Source organism: Gekko japonicus, unplaced genomic scaffold, assembly GCF_001447785.1.
Source record: "Gekko japonicus isolate JY-2015 unplaced genomic scaffold, Gekko_japonicus_V1.1 scaffold1044, whole genome shotgun sequence".
In the NCBI taxonomy this organism is placed as follows: Eukaryota; Metazoa; Chordata; class Lepidosauria; order Squamata; family Gekkonidae; genus Gekko; species Gekko japonicus.
This window is the reverse complement of record NW_015163119.1, coordinates 623,287-637,618: the sequence shown is the minus strand read 5'-3', so window position 1 is coordinate 637,618 and position 14,332 is coordinate 623,287. Positions and strand designations below refer to the sequence as shown.

General features: G+C 49.5%; 1 protein-coding gene across 1 annotated transcript in view; it reads left to right on the top strand.

Moving 5' to 3' along the window:
* LOC107106686 (homeobox protein engrailed-1-like) overlaps positions 1-14,066 on the top strand; it is a 20,575-nt gene extending 6,509 nt beyond the window's left edge. The window contains exon 3 of the mRNA XM_015406870.1: positions 13,948-14,066. Within this exon, the coding sequence (XP_015262356.1) occupies positions 13,948-14,066 (119 nt within the window). The remainder of the gene's footprint in view (positions 1-13,947) is intronic.
* The last annotated feature ends 266 nt before the right edge of the window (positions 14,067-14,332 follow it).

Here is a 14,332-nt window from a genome sequence, read left to right as displayed (position 1 = left end):
CCACCCACCCGGCCCATCCGCCCGCCCCCGGCCTCCGTCGGAAGCTGCTGCTCAGAAACCTTCTTCTATTATTATTCATTATTATTATTATTAATTATTATTAATTATTATTATGATGATGAACCTGATCGCCGGGGAGGAGGCCGAGGACAGTGAGACGAAACTGACCAGAGACGGACAGACGAGGCCATTTGGAACCGACAGACCTACAAAGGACTTTTTTCCCGCGCAACATTGGAGAGGGACTTAGAAGGGTGCTATTTAAAATAATAATAATAAAGAACCAGATTTATTGTCTATTCATAGTTATAAGGATTCCGATTTTAAAAAAAAAAAACAACCCCGAACACTTACAAAAAAAATTTATCTATATAGCCAAACATCGTATGACCTTGTATATATTTAATTTCAGGTAAGGAAGACAAAGAATAATGTGTAGCGTTTTCTGTTTGCTCCACTGTTGGGCCGAGGCTCTTCCTTCCTCTTCTTCGCTTTCTTTTGTCCTCGTTTTGTTTTCTTTCTCACCTCGGGGCTCCCTCTTCTTCCTTCTGCCCCTTGTTTCCCAGGGAGGCGTCCGACCCTCTCCAACTTCGCTGCCCCCCCTCCCTTCCCGTGTGCTCTGGTGTGTGCATCCCCCCACCTTTATTTTGTGCGTGCGTGCGCGTGTGCTGTTCTTTTCATCCATCCCCCCCCCTTCCCCGAGGAAGAATAACAACAATATGACCCACGGACTGCGAGACTGAACCCGTTGCTGCAAGCCAAAGATTTTTTTCTTATGTTCAGAAATCTGTAGTCTGAAATAAAGTGTAGATTGTGTTCAGGACACACGCCGGTTGTAATTCTTCCCCCCGCACGCTCGGAGTTTCGTGTATCCATATATCTATATTTAAATTCCTATTCTTTTCGATAGCTTTTGATCTGATCGTTTTCTTTCCTTCTCAACCTAAAAGGGTCCCGCCAATTTCTCCTCCAAACCTTGTTTCCCCGAAGCTGCTTCTCCTTATCCCCTCCTCTCTGCTGCAGAGAAAGAAAGGGTAGGCCGCAGTCCCAGTATAGTGAGTCGGTCCTGTGCGAGTGAGCCGGGGAAAGCCACTGGACTCTCTGTTCTTAATAATGTTGGTCTGCCGGAGAGCGAGGAGTCCAGTGACCTGGCTGGAAGCGCCAATCCGCCCTTTCGGAAGCAGGCGCCGTGGAGGTCCGCGGGCCTGGCTTCCGAGCGAAGACCGGGACTGTGACTAGTCGCTTTGTTTCCAAAGCGCCTTTCCAGTTCAGTCCTGACTCGCCCTCGCCTTCGTCTACGGAGGCTCGGTCGCAAGCAACTTCAGCTGCACTGGGGCGATCGCCACTAAACCCCTAGTTGGCCTAGCGGGTGAGCCGGCCCTGAGTGTGTGGCTGCGTGAGCGTGAATGGTTAATGACAGGCCCCTAAGGTCGTGCGTGCGTGCACATACACAGATATGATCCGGAGTGCATCATAAAGTCAGGGGATTTTCTGACTCCTTCGAATTCCAGGATGTGCCGGGAAGAAATTTGTCTGACAGCTCCCTGCCTCGCATCCAAGATCATCTTGAATTTCCACCGAGGCTCCTTTTGCCAGGAAGAGCAATAGAGGCAGAAGGGGGGGAGAGAGAGAGAGAGTGGAAATGATCAGTACTTTGCAGACGGTTGCTTAGCAGCGGGGCATAATGAATGGAGGGCTGAGAGGGTGTCTGTGTGTGTGCGCGCGTCTGCTTGCGCGTCTGTGTGCCTCTCTGTGTGCGGAATTGCTTTCCCTCCCCCGCCTCCCCCGAGCAGCCATCGCCTCGTTTTATTTAAAAAAAAAAGTAAATAAATCCGGTCGTTTTTATTGCGAGCCCTTTCCTCCCCTCCTTCTTCCTGCCGACCTCGACTGGGAGCAAGCCGTCTGGCTTTCCGAGAGGCTTCCCAGGCCCACGAGGCCGGCCACTTGAGCTAACAGCGAGGAGCAGGTGGATAAATCCTCGCTCTCCGGCAGACCAACATTATTAAGAACAGAGAACCGGTTTTAATTTGCTTGGAGACGTCGCGATAATGGCGAGTTCCGCGTTAATTTGGCGTTCTGGTGACTCTTCCATGAAATTGCCAAGCCCCTGATGGGCATCTGGGCATGACCTGGAAGCCAGACTCTCTCTCCCTCTCTCTCTCTCGCTCGCTCTCGCTCTTTCTCTCTCTCCTTCTTTCCTTCCTTCTTTCTGCTCTTCATTTCCGCGAGCTGCAATTCTTACCCGATAAAAACACTCGTGAGACTTACTTCCAAATAACGATAGAACTAGGATAACGCTCCCAGTGTAGTATTATTAGGCAATTCAGTTAGTGTATTTCGGGCAAAACAGAACAGAGCCCAGCTTAGCGGCACCTTAAAGCCTTTTAAATGTGTCTTGGCTTAAGCTTTCCTGAGCCAGAGCGCCTTTTCTTTGGCACCCATTTGTAGGCTTTCTGGTGCCACAACAACAACAATAATAGTGGTAGTAGTAGTAGTAACGACAATCTTTCTTTCTTTCCTTCTTTCCTTCTTTCTTTCTTTCTTTCTTTCTTTCTTTCTTTCTTTCTTTCTTTCCCTTAAACATGACCGAGATGGAGGAAACGGTTTTTCAAACCACCCTTCCTTTAAATGCTTCTGTTGGTCTCTCCCCCCCCCCTCGCCCCCCAAGCAGCTGTTAAGGACGGCAGGAAAGGACAAGAAAGGAAATTATAGGAAAGAAGGGACACGGTCCAGCCAGAGTTAACCCCTCCTAAATCGTGTTCATTTCAAATGCTCTTAAATCTACCCACTGAAATCATCGGGACGTCAGAGGACTCGGCTTTGGCTGGATCGGGCCCAAGATGACGATCGCCTTCTTCCCCATTCCACGTTGGCTGCTGTTGCTGCGGCGGGGAGTGGCCTGGCCTGGCCTGGCCTGGGGAAGGCGGCCAGCGGGCAGAGGGCTTGCCACTGGGCTTGGAGCCAGAACCGGTCAGTCTTCCCGCGGTCAGACACGAAGGTCGGTATTGTCGCCGCGCAAAACCCGGCGCTCGGAAGACTTTGGTTCTGGCACTTGCTTTCCTGTCGGTCAGGAAAGTTTTGCTGGAATAAAAACTTGTTCGTCTGGAAGGTGCTGCAAGAGTCCTGTTTATTTCAGCCCTGACGTGGATAGGCCAGGCAAGCCCGATCTCGTCAGGTCAGGGGAGCGAAGCGGGGCCGACCCTGGTAAGTACTTGGATGGGAGACCTCCAGAGAATACCAGGGCCGGGAGGCAGAGGCAGGCTATCCAGCCACTTCTCTGAATGTCCTCCATGACCCAGCAGGAGTTGCCAGAGGTCGCCATGACTTCCAGGCACGGGCACACAGACACGCGCGCGCACACACAAAACGAAACCAAAAAATACAAAAAGACTCCTGTTTATTTCAGAGTTCCCAGGGCACGCCTACCAGATGACAAGGCAAAGGGAGTTTCGATGCCCAGGCATGATTACTCAGATCTGGTCCCGCGGAGTCCAACGGAACCTGCTCTCTCCAAGGTGTGTTTAGGACCACAGCCTTACCTTTGTAGGGATTACCCAGGGCTTCTTGGATGCTGGTACGAAGAGCGGGAATTTAAGTTCCGAAGAGGGTGTGTGTGTGTGTGTGTATGTGTGTGTGTGTGTGTGAGAGAGAGAGAGAGAGAGCAGCGTTGCGAATGTTGTGATTTACTTTTTGAAAAGTGCATTGCGGCAGGGTTGGCCGCTGTAGCTTCGGATCCCGGGGTCTGTACTTGGAGAGATAGATACTCGAAAGAAGACAACCCTGAATTAGATACTGTTGGGTTTGATAGATATTGAAAAAAATGGTATTTAGCAGAGATAATATAGCCCAGGAGAGCCTGAGTAAAATAATGCAGACTGAGAGTCGATGTGTGATTAAAATATAAAGTTTTTACTAAATTCTAGCATGGGGAAGGGTAACTGGGATGAAAATAACAACAGAACTAAACGGCCACATCCTTACACTACAAAGACAAAACTAGAAGAGAGTTATGGCTTCTCTCTCCTCTTCTTCTTCAGAACAGCAAACAAAGACGGGAAGAGGAGCCATAAAATGCAAAAACACTTTGGCACTTTCGTCCCAATCAAACTCCTAGATCAGGGAGAAAATTCCCCGGGCTTCTTACATCTAAAGAACATTGGATACATGAGAAACATGTGACTTCCTGTGAGTAACATAAACAAACATTTAACCCCAAATATACTGAGTGTTTTCAACTTGTAATACCCAACAGATACTTACTCGGGAGGATACTTCATCCAGTTCGGTGGGACTTACTCCCCAGTAAACATGGGCATGCCCGTGTAGTTGTTAGAGGTGACCTCAAAGCACTATTTTTAAACGTGGTAGAAGCCGAGACTTTTCCCAGGCGAGACCGACCGAGCAGCGGCCTGACCCTGATAATGGGGGGGGAGGGAGGGAGGGGAGGCTGAGGGTGGCCGAACTATGGCGAATGTGCATTCATGGTCTTCGTACTCAGCCCTTCCCTCTCGCCTCCCCTCATTTTATTCGCACTCCCAGGAAGAAGGTTAAACGGACCGATAGGGACTGGCGCCGCACCATATGCTTGGTTCTTGGGTAGGGTGCAAACCGGAAATCCGTTATGCCTCCATCGTGGGACACAGTCTCGAGGTATGGCTCTCCCAGTGTCGGGGGCCACGTGGCACCTCGAGAGACAAGCCGTCTTTTATCCCAGCATACATTTTCGTGGCTGAAGAAACGGGCCGTAGTCGACGAAAGTTTATGATGGAATGAACACTGCGCCCACCCTTAGAAGTACCACAAAGGCTTTCTGTTGCACCGGATTGAAACAATCACTCCTCTGGGATGCTAAACCCCAGAGGAAATCTAGAGTGGACTAGAAACTTGCAGGAGAGCTTGACAGCTTCTACCCCGGTATTCGGTATACAGAACTTTAGGGTTACCATATTTTGAAAAGCACATACACACACAGGCCAGTGTTCCCTCTAAGCTGAGTTAGTGTGAGCTAGCTCACAGTTTTTTTAGCCTCCGGCTCACACATTTTTGCCTTGGCTCAGGAAGGAGGGCTCCAGAGCCAACTAATTTCTGCTGTAGCCAAATCGCTCGCTCACAGCTTTAATGCCAGTAGCTCACAAAGTAGAAGTTTTGCTCACAAGACTCCACAGCTTAGAGGGAACATTGAATCACAGGCATATTTCCCGACTGACTCCTTCAGACAAGTGATCACTGTGGCGAATTTCATTTTAAATACCCCTATTATTTAAGCTAGGGTCATTGCTACTAATTAGGAATAGTCCTAACCTTCCAACCCCAAAAGAGGACATTTTCATCCGTTTATTAAAAACAGCCCCAAAGAGGACGGACACCAAAAACAGAGGACATCTGGTGGCGGTCCTGTTGCGCTAGTTCGAAGTGCCCCCGCTTCCCTCCTGACGATCTCTCACGGACTCGACTCCGTCGCCTGTTCAGTTTCGAACCTCTTCTGCAGGGAACCTTTGCGTTGGTTTACAGACTCGTGGTTCGGACACCTTGCCTCTCTCTTGCTTGTTTCAGTCTCGAACCACTTTGATCGCAGTCACTTCTTTGAGTTTGGATTTCTTTGTTGACGCTTCTGATTTGTTTCCAAGGGAAGCTGGACAGGTGCTAACCCGAGGCCGACTCTGGGAGAAAGCCTTTCCGCGCACAGAGGGATTCGCTTCCGGAGACTGGGCGTCTCGAAGGCCTCGGTTTCTAAACGGCTTCTTCATTCCAGGAAAGCTCCTCGGAATGTGATCCTTTCCTTCTCTCGTTAGGAGTTCACTCCAGAGCCTGGGCTTGTCCCTGGATGAGTACCGGGGCCATCCGAGGCAGAATGGCGCTCGTGGATAGATCTAGAAGGGTGCTTAGGGTCAGTGTTCCCTCTAAGCAGTGGAGTCTTGTGAGCGAAAATTCTACTTTGTGAGCTACTGGCATTAAAGTTGTGAGCGAGCGATTTGGCTACTGCATAAATTAGTTTGCTTTGGAGCCACCCTTCCTGAGCGAAGACAAAAATGTGTGAGCCAGAGGCTAAAAAACTGTGAGCTAGCTCACACTAACTCAGCTTAAAGGCAACACTGCTTAGGGTTGCCCTGGAAAGAGTTGTGGGGCCAGGGGGGGAAGTTGTGACATTGCGAGAAAATAGTAGACGGGTAAAAGACGCTGAACTGCAGGCTGTGGAAGGTCGGTAGTTCAGCAGTTCGAGACCCGAGTGTGCCGCATGACGGAGTCTCTAGTTCCAGCTCCTGCCAACCTAGCAGTCCGAAAGCAAGAAATTGCCAGTAGATAAATAGGTACCACTTCAGTGGGAAGGTAACAGCGTTCCCTGCGCCTTGGTGTTTAGTCATGCCGGCCACATGACCACGGAAACGTCTTCGGACAGCGCTGGCTCTTCGGCTTGGAAACGGAGATGAGCACCGCAACCCTAGAGTCGGACTCGACTGGCTTTCGAGCAAGGGAACCTTTATCTTTTACCTAAACTGTCATTCCATTTCTCAGAAGGGGAATATTAACGGAGCTTCGGCCTCCAGACACTATTGATTGGAGGCAAAAGGTGGGGGTGAAATAAATAAACGAATATTTTTTTTTTAAAAAAAACTGCATTTCTGCTTGTTGTTTTAATTGACCTACCCAGGCAGCCCCCTGGCATCAGAACCGAGGGCCTTTGGCCAATGGGAGGGAGGGGGCACTACAGCGCACCGCGAGAGCTCTCCGCTCAGGGCCGCAGGGATGCTGATCGCAAGGTCAGCCCCAGCCGCTGGCCACGCCGGCCCTTTCATTATTGCCTGAGCCGGGAGGGAGGGAGAGTCACAAAATCTAGCTCCTTTTCCTCCGAGGAACTGGTGCCCCCTCCCTTTTTCTGTGGGAGAGATCGGTGTGCAATCCTAAACAGAGTTACACCCACTGAAGTCGATGGAAAGGTGGCACCGTTGTTGTTTGTGTGCCTGCCTGCCTACAGATTACAAGTGCACCATCGTGTATCCTGTGGACGATGGGTGCGATCCTGCTCCTCCTGCAATCAGTAGCAAACCTTTCCCTGATTGCAATGAAGCCGGACTTCAGTGAAACAAGCCCCACATCCGAACATTAATATGCGTGTACATTAAGAACACAAGAAGAGCCCTGCTGGATCAGACGAATAGTCCATCTGGTCCAGCATTGTTGGGTGATAGTGTGATATTGAAAAAAAAGGTATTTACCAGAGATAAAATAGGCCAGCAGAGCCAGAGTAAAATAATTCAGACTGAGAGTCCATGTGTGATTAAAATATAAAGTTTTTACTAAGTTATAGCATGGGAAGGGTAACTGGGATGAAAATAACAACAGAGCATAATCGGCTACATCCTTACTCTACAAAGACAAAACTAGAAGAGAGTGATTGTGGCTACTCTTCTTGTTCTTCAGAACACCAAACAAAGAAGAGAAGCCATAAAATGGTAATACACCTTGACACTTTAGTCCCAATCAAATCCCTAGATCAGGGAGAAAATTCCTGGGCAATCCACATCTAAAGAACATTGGTTACATGAGAAACATGTGACTTCCTGTGAGTAACATAAACAAACATTGAACCCCAGATATACTGAGTGTTTTCAACTTGTAATACCCAACAAGCATCCTGTCTCACACAGCGGCCAACCAGGACCTCTGGACTGCCCACAACAGGGCACAGAGGCCCAGGCCTTCCCCTGATGTTGCCTCCTGTCTCTGGGATTCAAAGGTTTAGTGCCTCTGAGTGTGGGGATTCCCCTCAGTCACCATGGCTAGTAGGCATTGATAGACTTGTCCTCCATGTAACTATCTAATCTCCTTTTAAAGTTGTTTATTCCTGTGGCCATCGCCACATCCTCAGAGCAAAAGTGGCATTTCCTTTTGTCCCTCCTGAACCTACTGCCTGTCAGCTTCATTGGATGCCCTGGAGTTCTAGTATTTGGGGAGAGGGAGAAAATTTTTTTTGTCAGCTCTCTCCACTCCATGCCTGGTTTGATAAACCTTTATCATGTCTCTCCTTAGCCTTCTCTTTTTAAAACTGCAAAGTCTCAGACTCTCCAGCTTTTCCTCATAGGGGAAGCTGCTCCAGCCCCCTCATCATCTTGGTTTGCCCTCCTGTGTGCTTTTTCCAGCTCTCCTTTGTCCTTTTGGAGATACGGTCCTTCTTCAGTCAGAACAAAGACAGGAAGGAGAAGCCAATAGGCTATATACTTGACACATTGGTTTCCAATCAGACTAGCAAATTAGCTCCAAAGTTCCCGGGGATTCTATTGTCTAAACAGATTGGTTACAAACAAACATGTGACTTCCTGTTGATCATAACAAACATCATTAACCCTGTAAATACTGAAGTGTTTTGACTTGTAACACCCAACACCAGAACTGTACACAATATTCCAAATGAGGCCGCAGGATAGATGTATACAGGGACATTACAATATCGGCCGTTTTATTCTCAGTCCCTTGCCTAATAATCCCTAACATAGAGTTTGCCCTTTTCACCACTGCAGCACACTTGAGTCACACTTTCATTGGGCTGTCCACTAGGACCCCAAGATCTTTTCCCCTCCCAGTCTCTGCAAAATCAGACCCCATCAGCCTATACCTGAACCTGGGATTCCCCCCCCCCAATGTGCATCACGTTACACTTACCCAACACCAATGTTCCCTCTAAACTGTAGAGTCTTGTGGGCAAAAATTCTACTTTGTGAGCCACTGGCATTAAAGTTGTGAGTGAGCAATTTGGCTACTGCATAAATTAGTTTGCTCTGGAGCCCTCCTTCCTGAGCTAAGACAAAAAGGTATGAGCTGGAGACTAAAAACCTGTGAGCTAGCTCGCACTAACTCAGTTTAGAGGGTACACTGCCCAACACTGAACTTCATTTGCCTCATTGGAGCTCTTCCCAGTCAGCCTCGGTTTTCACCATCCTGAATCATTTTTTTTTTTTTTGTCATCTGCAAACTCGGCCACTACACTACGCAGTTCCAGATCATTTACAAATAAATTAAATAGTACCGGTCCTTGTGGGACCCCACTGCTCACTCCCCCCCCCCATTGTGAGAACTGTCCATTGATTCCTACTCTCTGCTTCCCGTTATTTAGCCAGTTTTTCATCCACAACAAAAACCTGTCCTCTTATCCCATGACTGCTAAGTTGACTCAGGAGTCTTTGGTGGGGTGCCTTGTCAAAAGCCTTTTGAGATTCTCCGTGCTTGTTCACTTTCTCCAAGAACTTTGAAAGGTGGGTGAGGCAGGATTCTCCCACCTCTCTCAGGTTTGCATTTCTGTGCCCACACTGAGGCCTCTCTCTCTCTCTCTCTCTGTGTGTTGTTGTTGTTGTGTGTGTGTGACAGACAGACAGCTCTACCTAACGTATTTTCCACATAAGGAACTTCAGTTTACGTTTCTTTAAAAATTTCTACCTCATCCCGCTCCCTCAGAAGGAACACCAGAGCTGAAGTGAAAACAATGCTAATTTCTGATGGGATTCTTGTTTAAAGTAAATCAGCAGAGTATTAAAGAGACTGAGTCCATGGTGTGTTTAAAAGAATATAAAAGTTTACTATAACCTAGCATGGGAAAAGGTACACAGGATATAAAATAACAAAGAGCTGATACGCCTACATCCTTACAGCTAAAAGGTAAAACTGGAATGGCATGGCGTCTTCTTCTCAGTCAGAACAAAGAGACACAAAGACGGAAGAGAAGCCATAAAATGCTAATACTTGACACCTTAGTTTCCAATCAGAGTAGCAAACTAGCTCCAAAGTTCCCGGGCATCCCATAGTCTAAACAGATTGGTTACAAACAAACATGTGACTTAACAAACATCATTGACCCAGTAAATACTGAAGTGTTTTAACTTGTAACACCCAACAATTTCTCAGTGGTCTTCTTCCATACATGTCGCCACTGCTTACATTCTGACATGTCGACCACATCAGGCGGGGTTGTGTGTGTGTGTGTGTCAGTGTGTGTGTGACAACCTGAACTTCGAGGCTTCCTGGAGACGCTGCCTGGAGAGTCTCCAGGGAATGGCACCCTGAAGGAACGATCTGCTTCCACGGGGCAGAAACAGGCTTTAAAGTCTCGGGTCCGAAGCAATGCTCCCTCTAAGCTGTGGAGTCATGTGAGCAAAAATTCTACTTTGTGAGCTCCTGGCATTAAAGTTGTGAGCAGGTGATTTGGCTACTGCATAAATTAGTCTGCTCTGGAGCCCTCCTTCCTGAGCGAAGACAAAAATGTGTGAGCCGGAGGCTAAAAAGCTGTGAGCTAGCTCACACTAACTCAGCTTAGAGGGAACACTGGTCCGAAGGATGCCGAGGTTCTGAAATGCGGAACGCGGGATCTGGCCCGGATTCCAGCGTGGGACCTGGAAGCAAAGGTGGCCCTCCCGGCTCGCAGGCGCGCACTACCGCAGGCGGCGGACCCTCCAGACCTCACGAGCGTGATGGGACTCGTCGAACAGAATCCACGCTGCCGCTCTGTAGACGCACGTCGCCGCCCCCTCTCAGGTATATGTCCGTCTCCCATCGACAGATGGCTAGTGCACGAAGTCTCTCCTCCCCCTTCACGCTGCGGTGGGACATTGATATCTAAACGGGTGCAGGTAGATGCATATTGGGTGGATACTGGCCACATATGGGGTTGGCCATGCGCGTTACTATTCACACCCCAAGGAGGGGGGGGAGGGGGGGAGACCCCAGTGCTTTCAGCTGACTGGGATTCCTCTCTTGAGGAGCCCTTAAGCATGCGGGTCTGGCTTCCTCAGCCAAAGCGTCGAAGACACAAGTAGCGATATGAACGAAATGGCTTCCGGAAAGGTGGCAATAATGGAGACGGCCCGTGGCAGCTCCGCCCTCATCCTGCCGAGCTGGTCCATGAGCAGTGGTCCCTCTAAGCTGAGTTAGTGTGAGCTAGCTCACAATCTTTTCGCCTCCGGCTCACACATTCTTGCCTTAGCTCAGGAAGGGTGGGGCTCCCGTGCAAAGTAATTTATGCAGCAGCCAAATTGCTCGCTCACAACTTTAATGCCAGTAGCTCAAAAAGTAAACATTTTTGCTCACAAGACTCCACAGCTTAGCGGGAACATTGTCCATGAGAGGGCCACAGAGGCCAGAACACGCTGCAGACCCGGCAGGCCGCAGCACAGTGGGTGTGATCTCGCAGGGCTGCCCCTACGCTTTGAAGTGGGGACACGGAAATGGCCTTTCTCCACGTTCCCGGTGGAGGAGACGAACGGGAAGGGTAGCTGTTGGATGTTACAAGTTAGAACACTTCTATTTGGTATTTACTGGGTTAATACTGTGTAGTGAACCACATGTTTGTTTGTGACCTATCTGTTAGAGAGCTAGAAAGCCCGCCAGATTAAGATCTAGTTTGTTGTTTTGATTGGGGAATGGAGTGGCTAGTATTTAGCATTTTATGACTTTTTGTGCAGAGCAAGAAGAAGCTCCAGTCTCCATTAGACCTCTGCCATGTAAGGCTGACTCTTCGTTAGTCTGTCTAGATGTGAAGATGTAGAAATAAAGCTCTTTGTTATTTTTCATCCTGTTTACCCTACCCATGCTACGTTCTAGTAAACTTTTTATATTTTAAACTACCATGGACTCAGACTCATTTATACTCTGCTAACTCTGCTGAATTAACTTTAAGAAATTAAACACAAAACTCCAATAGTAGCCGTGTTGGTCTGTCTGTAGCGACAGAAAAGAGCAAGAGAGTCCAGGAGCACCTTAAAGGCTAACAGAAGAATCTGTGGCAGGGCAGGAGCTCTCGTGAGTCACGGCTCACTTCCGAAGGGACCAGCGACCCACGGAAGCGCACACCCCACCACAAATTTTGTCATTTTGTAAAGTGCTACTGGACTCTGACTCTTTTCTACTGGAAAGGGGTGTGTGTGTGTGTGTTTGTCTGTGTGGCGAAGGCCCATGTTACCCCAAGCAGGGAGACATGAAATACGATGCCAGGCAATTATACATTTCCTAGCCGTCCAAGGACGCCAGGGGGTTCCCAGGGCCGTGTGCGGAGAGGCCCTCCCAGTCCTGTGGGCGACCACCGGACAGCGGTCAGGCCCGTCTGCGGGGAGGGCTAGTGAACCCGCATCCCCCCCCCCCATTCCCTCAACAGAGCAGCGAGGCCGGAGCGGTGAGCAAGTCCTCGGGCAAAGAGTTCTCGGATGTTGGAGTGCAATAATCAGACTCAGAGTCCATGTGTGTTTAGAAATATAAAAGATTTTACTACATTCTAGCACAGGGAAAGGTAACTGGGAGGAAAATAACAACAGAGCTAATCCCTACATCTTCACTCTACAAAGGACGGGACTAGAAGAGCTGCAATGGCTTCTCTTGCACGCTTCTTCAGAACAGCAAACAAAGAGAGGAAGAGGAGCCATAAAATGCAAAGACACTTTGACACTTTGCTTCCAATCAAACTCCTGGAACAGGAAGAATTTTCCCGGGCTGGGGGACCTAAACTAACATTGGCTTACACAAAAGCATGTGATTTCCTGTAACAACAAAACAGACATTTAACCCAATATATACTGAGTGTTTTTATCTTGTAATACCCAACATCGGAGCTCCAGTTTCCCAGCTTCGGGGAGCGCGGAGGCCAAGCGGGGGCTGCTGAGGCCTGCGCGGCAGCGAAGGCGTCTCTAACACTGGATCCCCGCCCAGGAGCACCTTCGAGACCAGCAAGGGATTCAGGGTATGATGAGCTTTCCAGGCCAGTGTTCCCCCTAAGCTGAGTTCGTGTGAGCCAGCTCACAGTTTTTTTTTAGCCTCCGGCTCACACCTTTTTGTCTCAGCTCAAGCAGGAGGGCCACAGAGCAAACTAATATATGCAGGAGCCAAATCGCTCGCTCACGACTTTCGTGCCAGTAGAGTTCTTGCTCACAAGACTCCACAGCTTAGAGGGCGCATTGTCCCAGGGCCCTCTGACGGAAAGGAGTCGTGGCTCTAGACAGCGGAGACCCCGAAACTCGTGTTGGCCTCGAAGGTGCTCCTAGACTCGGAGCAAAGTGTTCTGCCGCAGACCGACACGGCGGCGACCCTCGGAAACGATCTAACTTCGGCAAAACACGAATAGCCCCCCAAAGGGAAGGCGGACCTGCCGGCAGAGCCCTGCTGGCCTCCTCTGGCCTTGGGACCAGTGTTCCCTCTAAGCTGAGTTAGTGTGAGCTAGCTCGCAGTTTTTTAGCCTTCAGCTCACACATTTTTGTCTTGGCTCAGGAAGGGAGGGCTCCAGAGCAGACTGATTTATGCAGGAGCCAAATCACTCGCTCACAGCTTTAATGCCAGGAGCTCACAAAGTAGGATTTTTTGCTCACAAGATTCTACAGCTTAGAGGGAACATTGCTTGGGAGCTCAGTTCCTTGAGGCAGGAATTTGCATGTCTGTCTGTCTGTCTGTCTGTCTGGGGGGGGGGGGTTACCTCTGCCCTCTGCCACACAAGCTTCTCCTCCAGATAATAGGGAGCCAGGCCGACTCCTGGCAGTTTCCTTCCAGTCGGCCTTGAGTAATGCATTTCCGGTCTCCTTGGCCAGCTTGAACAAGCAAAGAGCCCCCGAAGCCCAGCGGCATCTCGAAGCCGGCGCCGAAGAAAGTGAACTTCAGGCACCTGCTGTTTCCGCCGCCCATCTCCGGGTGTGTGTGTGTGTGTGTGTACTCCAGTGTCACTGCCTTGCGGAGACGGACACCCTCCCCCCTTCCAGTGGTGATGAGACCCATCTTCTTACACGCCGAAGAGGCGAAACTTCTTAGCTTTTGTGCACTGCAGGCCGATGGGGGGTGGTGGGAGGGGGTCACTGTACGTCTGTGGGATTCTCTGTCCACCCACATCGACAGAACTGTTGGAAAACTCCACACACTCACGTTTCGTCCGGCCTGTGAAAGTTCTCTAGTGAGCACCGAAACAGATAAGCAAAATTCTCTTTGTAGGAGCAAAACATTCAACAGATTCTTTAAACAACAACAGCAGCAGCAGCAGCAACGTCGTTCTCAATGATTCTATTCTCAATGATGACTATTCGATCCCTGACCGACCAAGACAACATTAGTGAGCATCGGTTTAGTGGAGGTTTGCCAATGTTCCCTCTAAGCTTTGGAGTCTCCGCCGCCCATCTCCGGGTGTGTGTGTGTGTGTGTGTGTACTCCAGTGTCACTGCCTTGCGGAGACGGACACCCTCCCCCCTTCCAGTGGTGATGAGACCCATCTTCTTACACGCCGAAGAGGCGAAACTTCTTAGCTTTTGTGCACTGCAGGCCGATGGGGGGTGGGTGGGAGGCGGTCACTGTACGTCTGTGGGATTCTCTGTCCACCCAC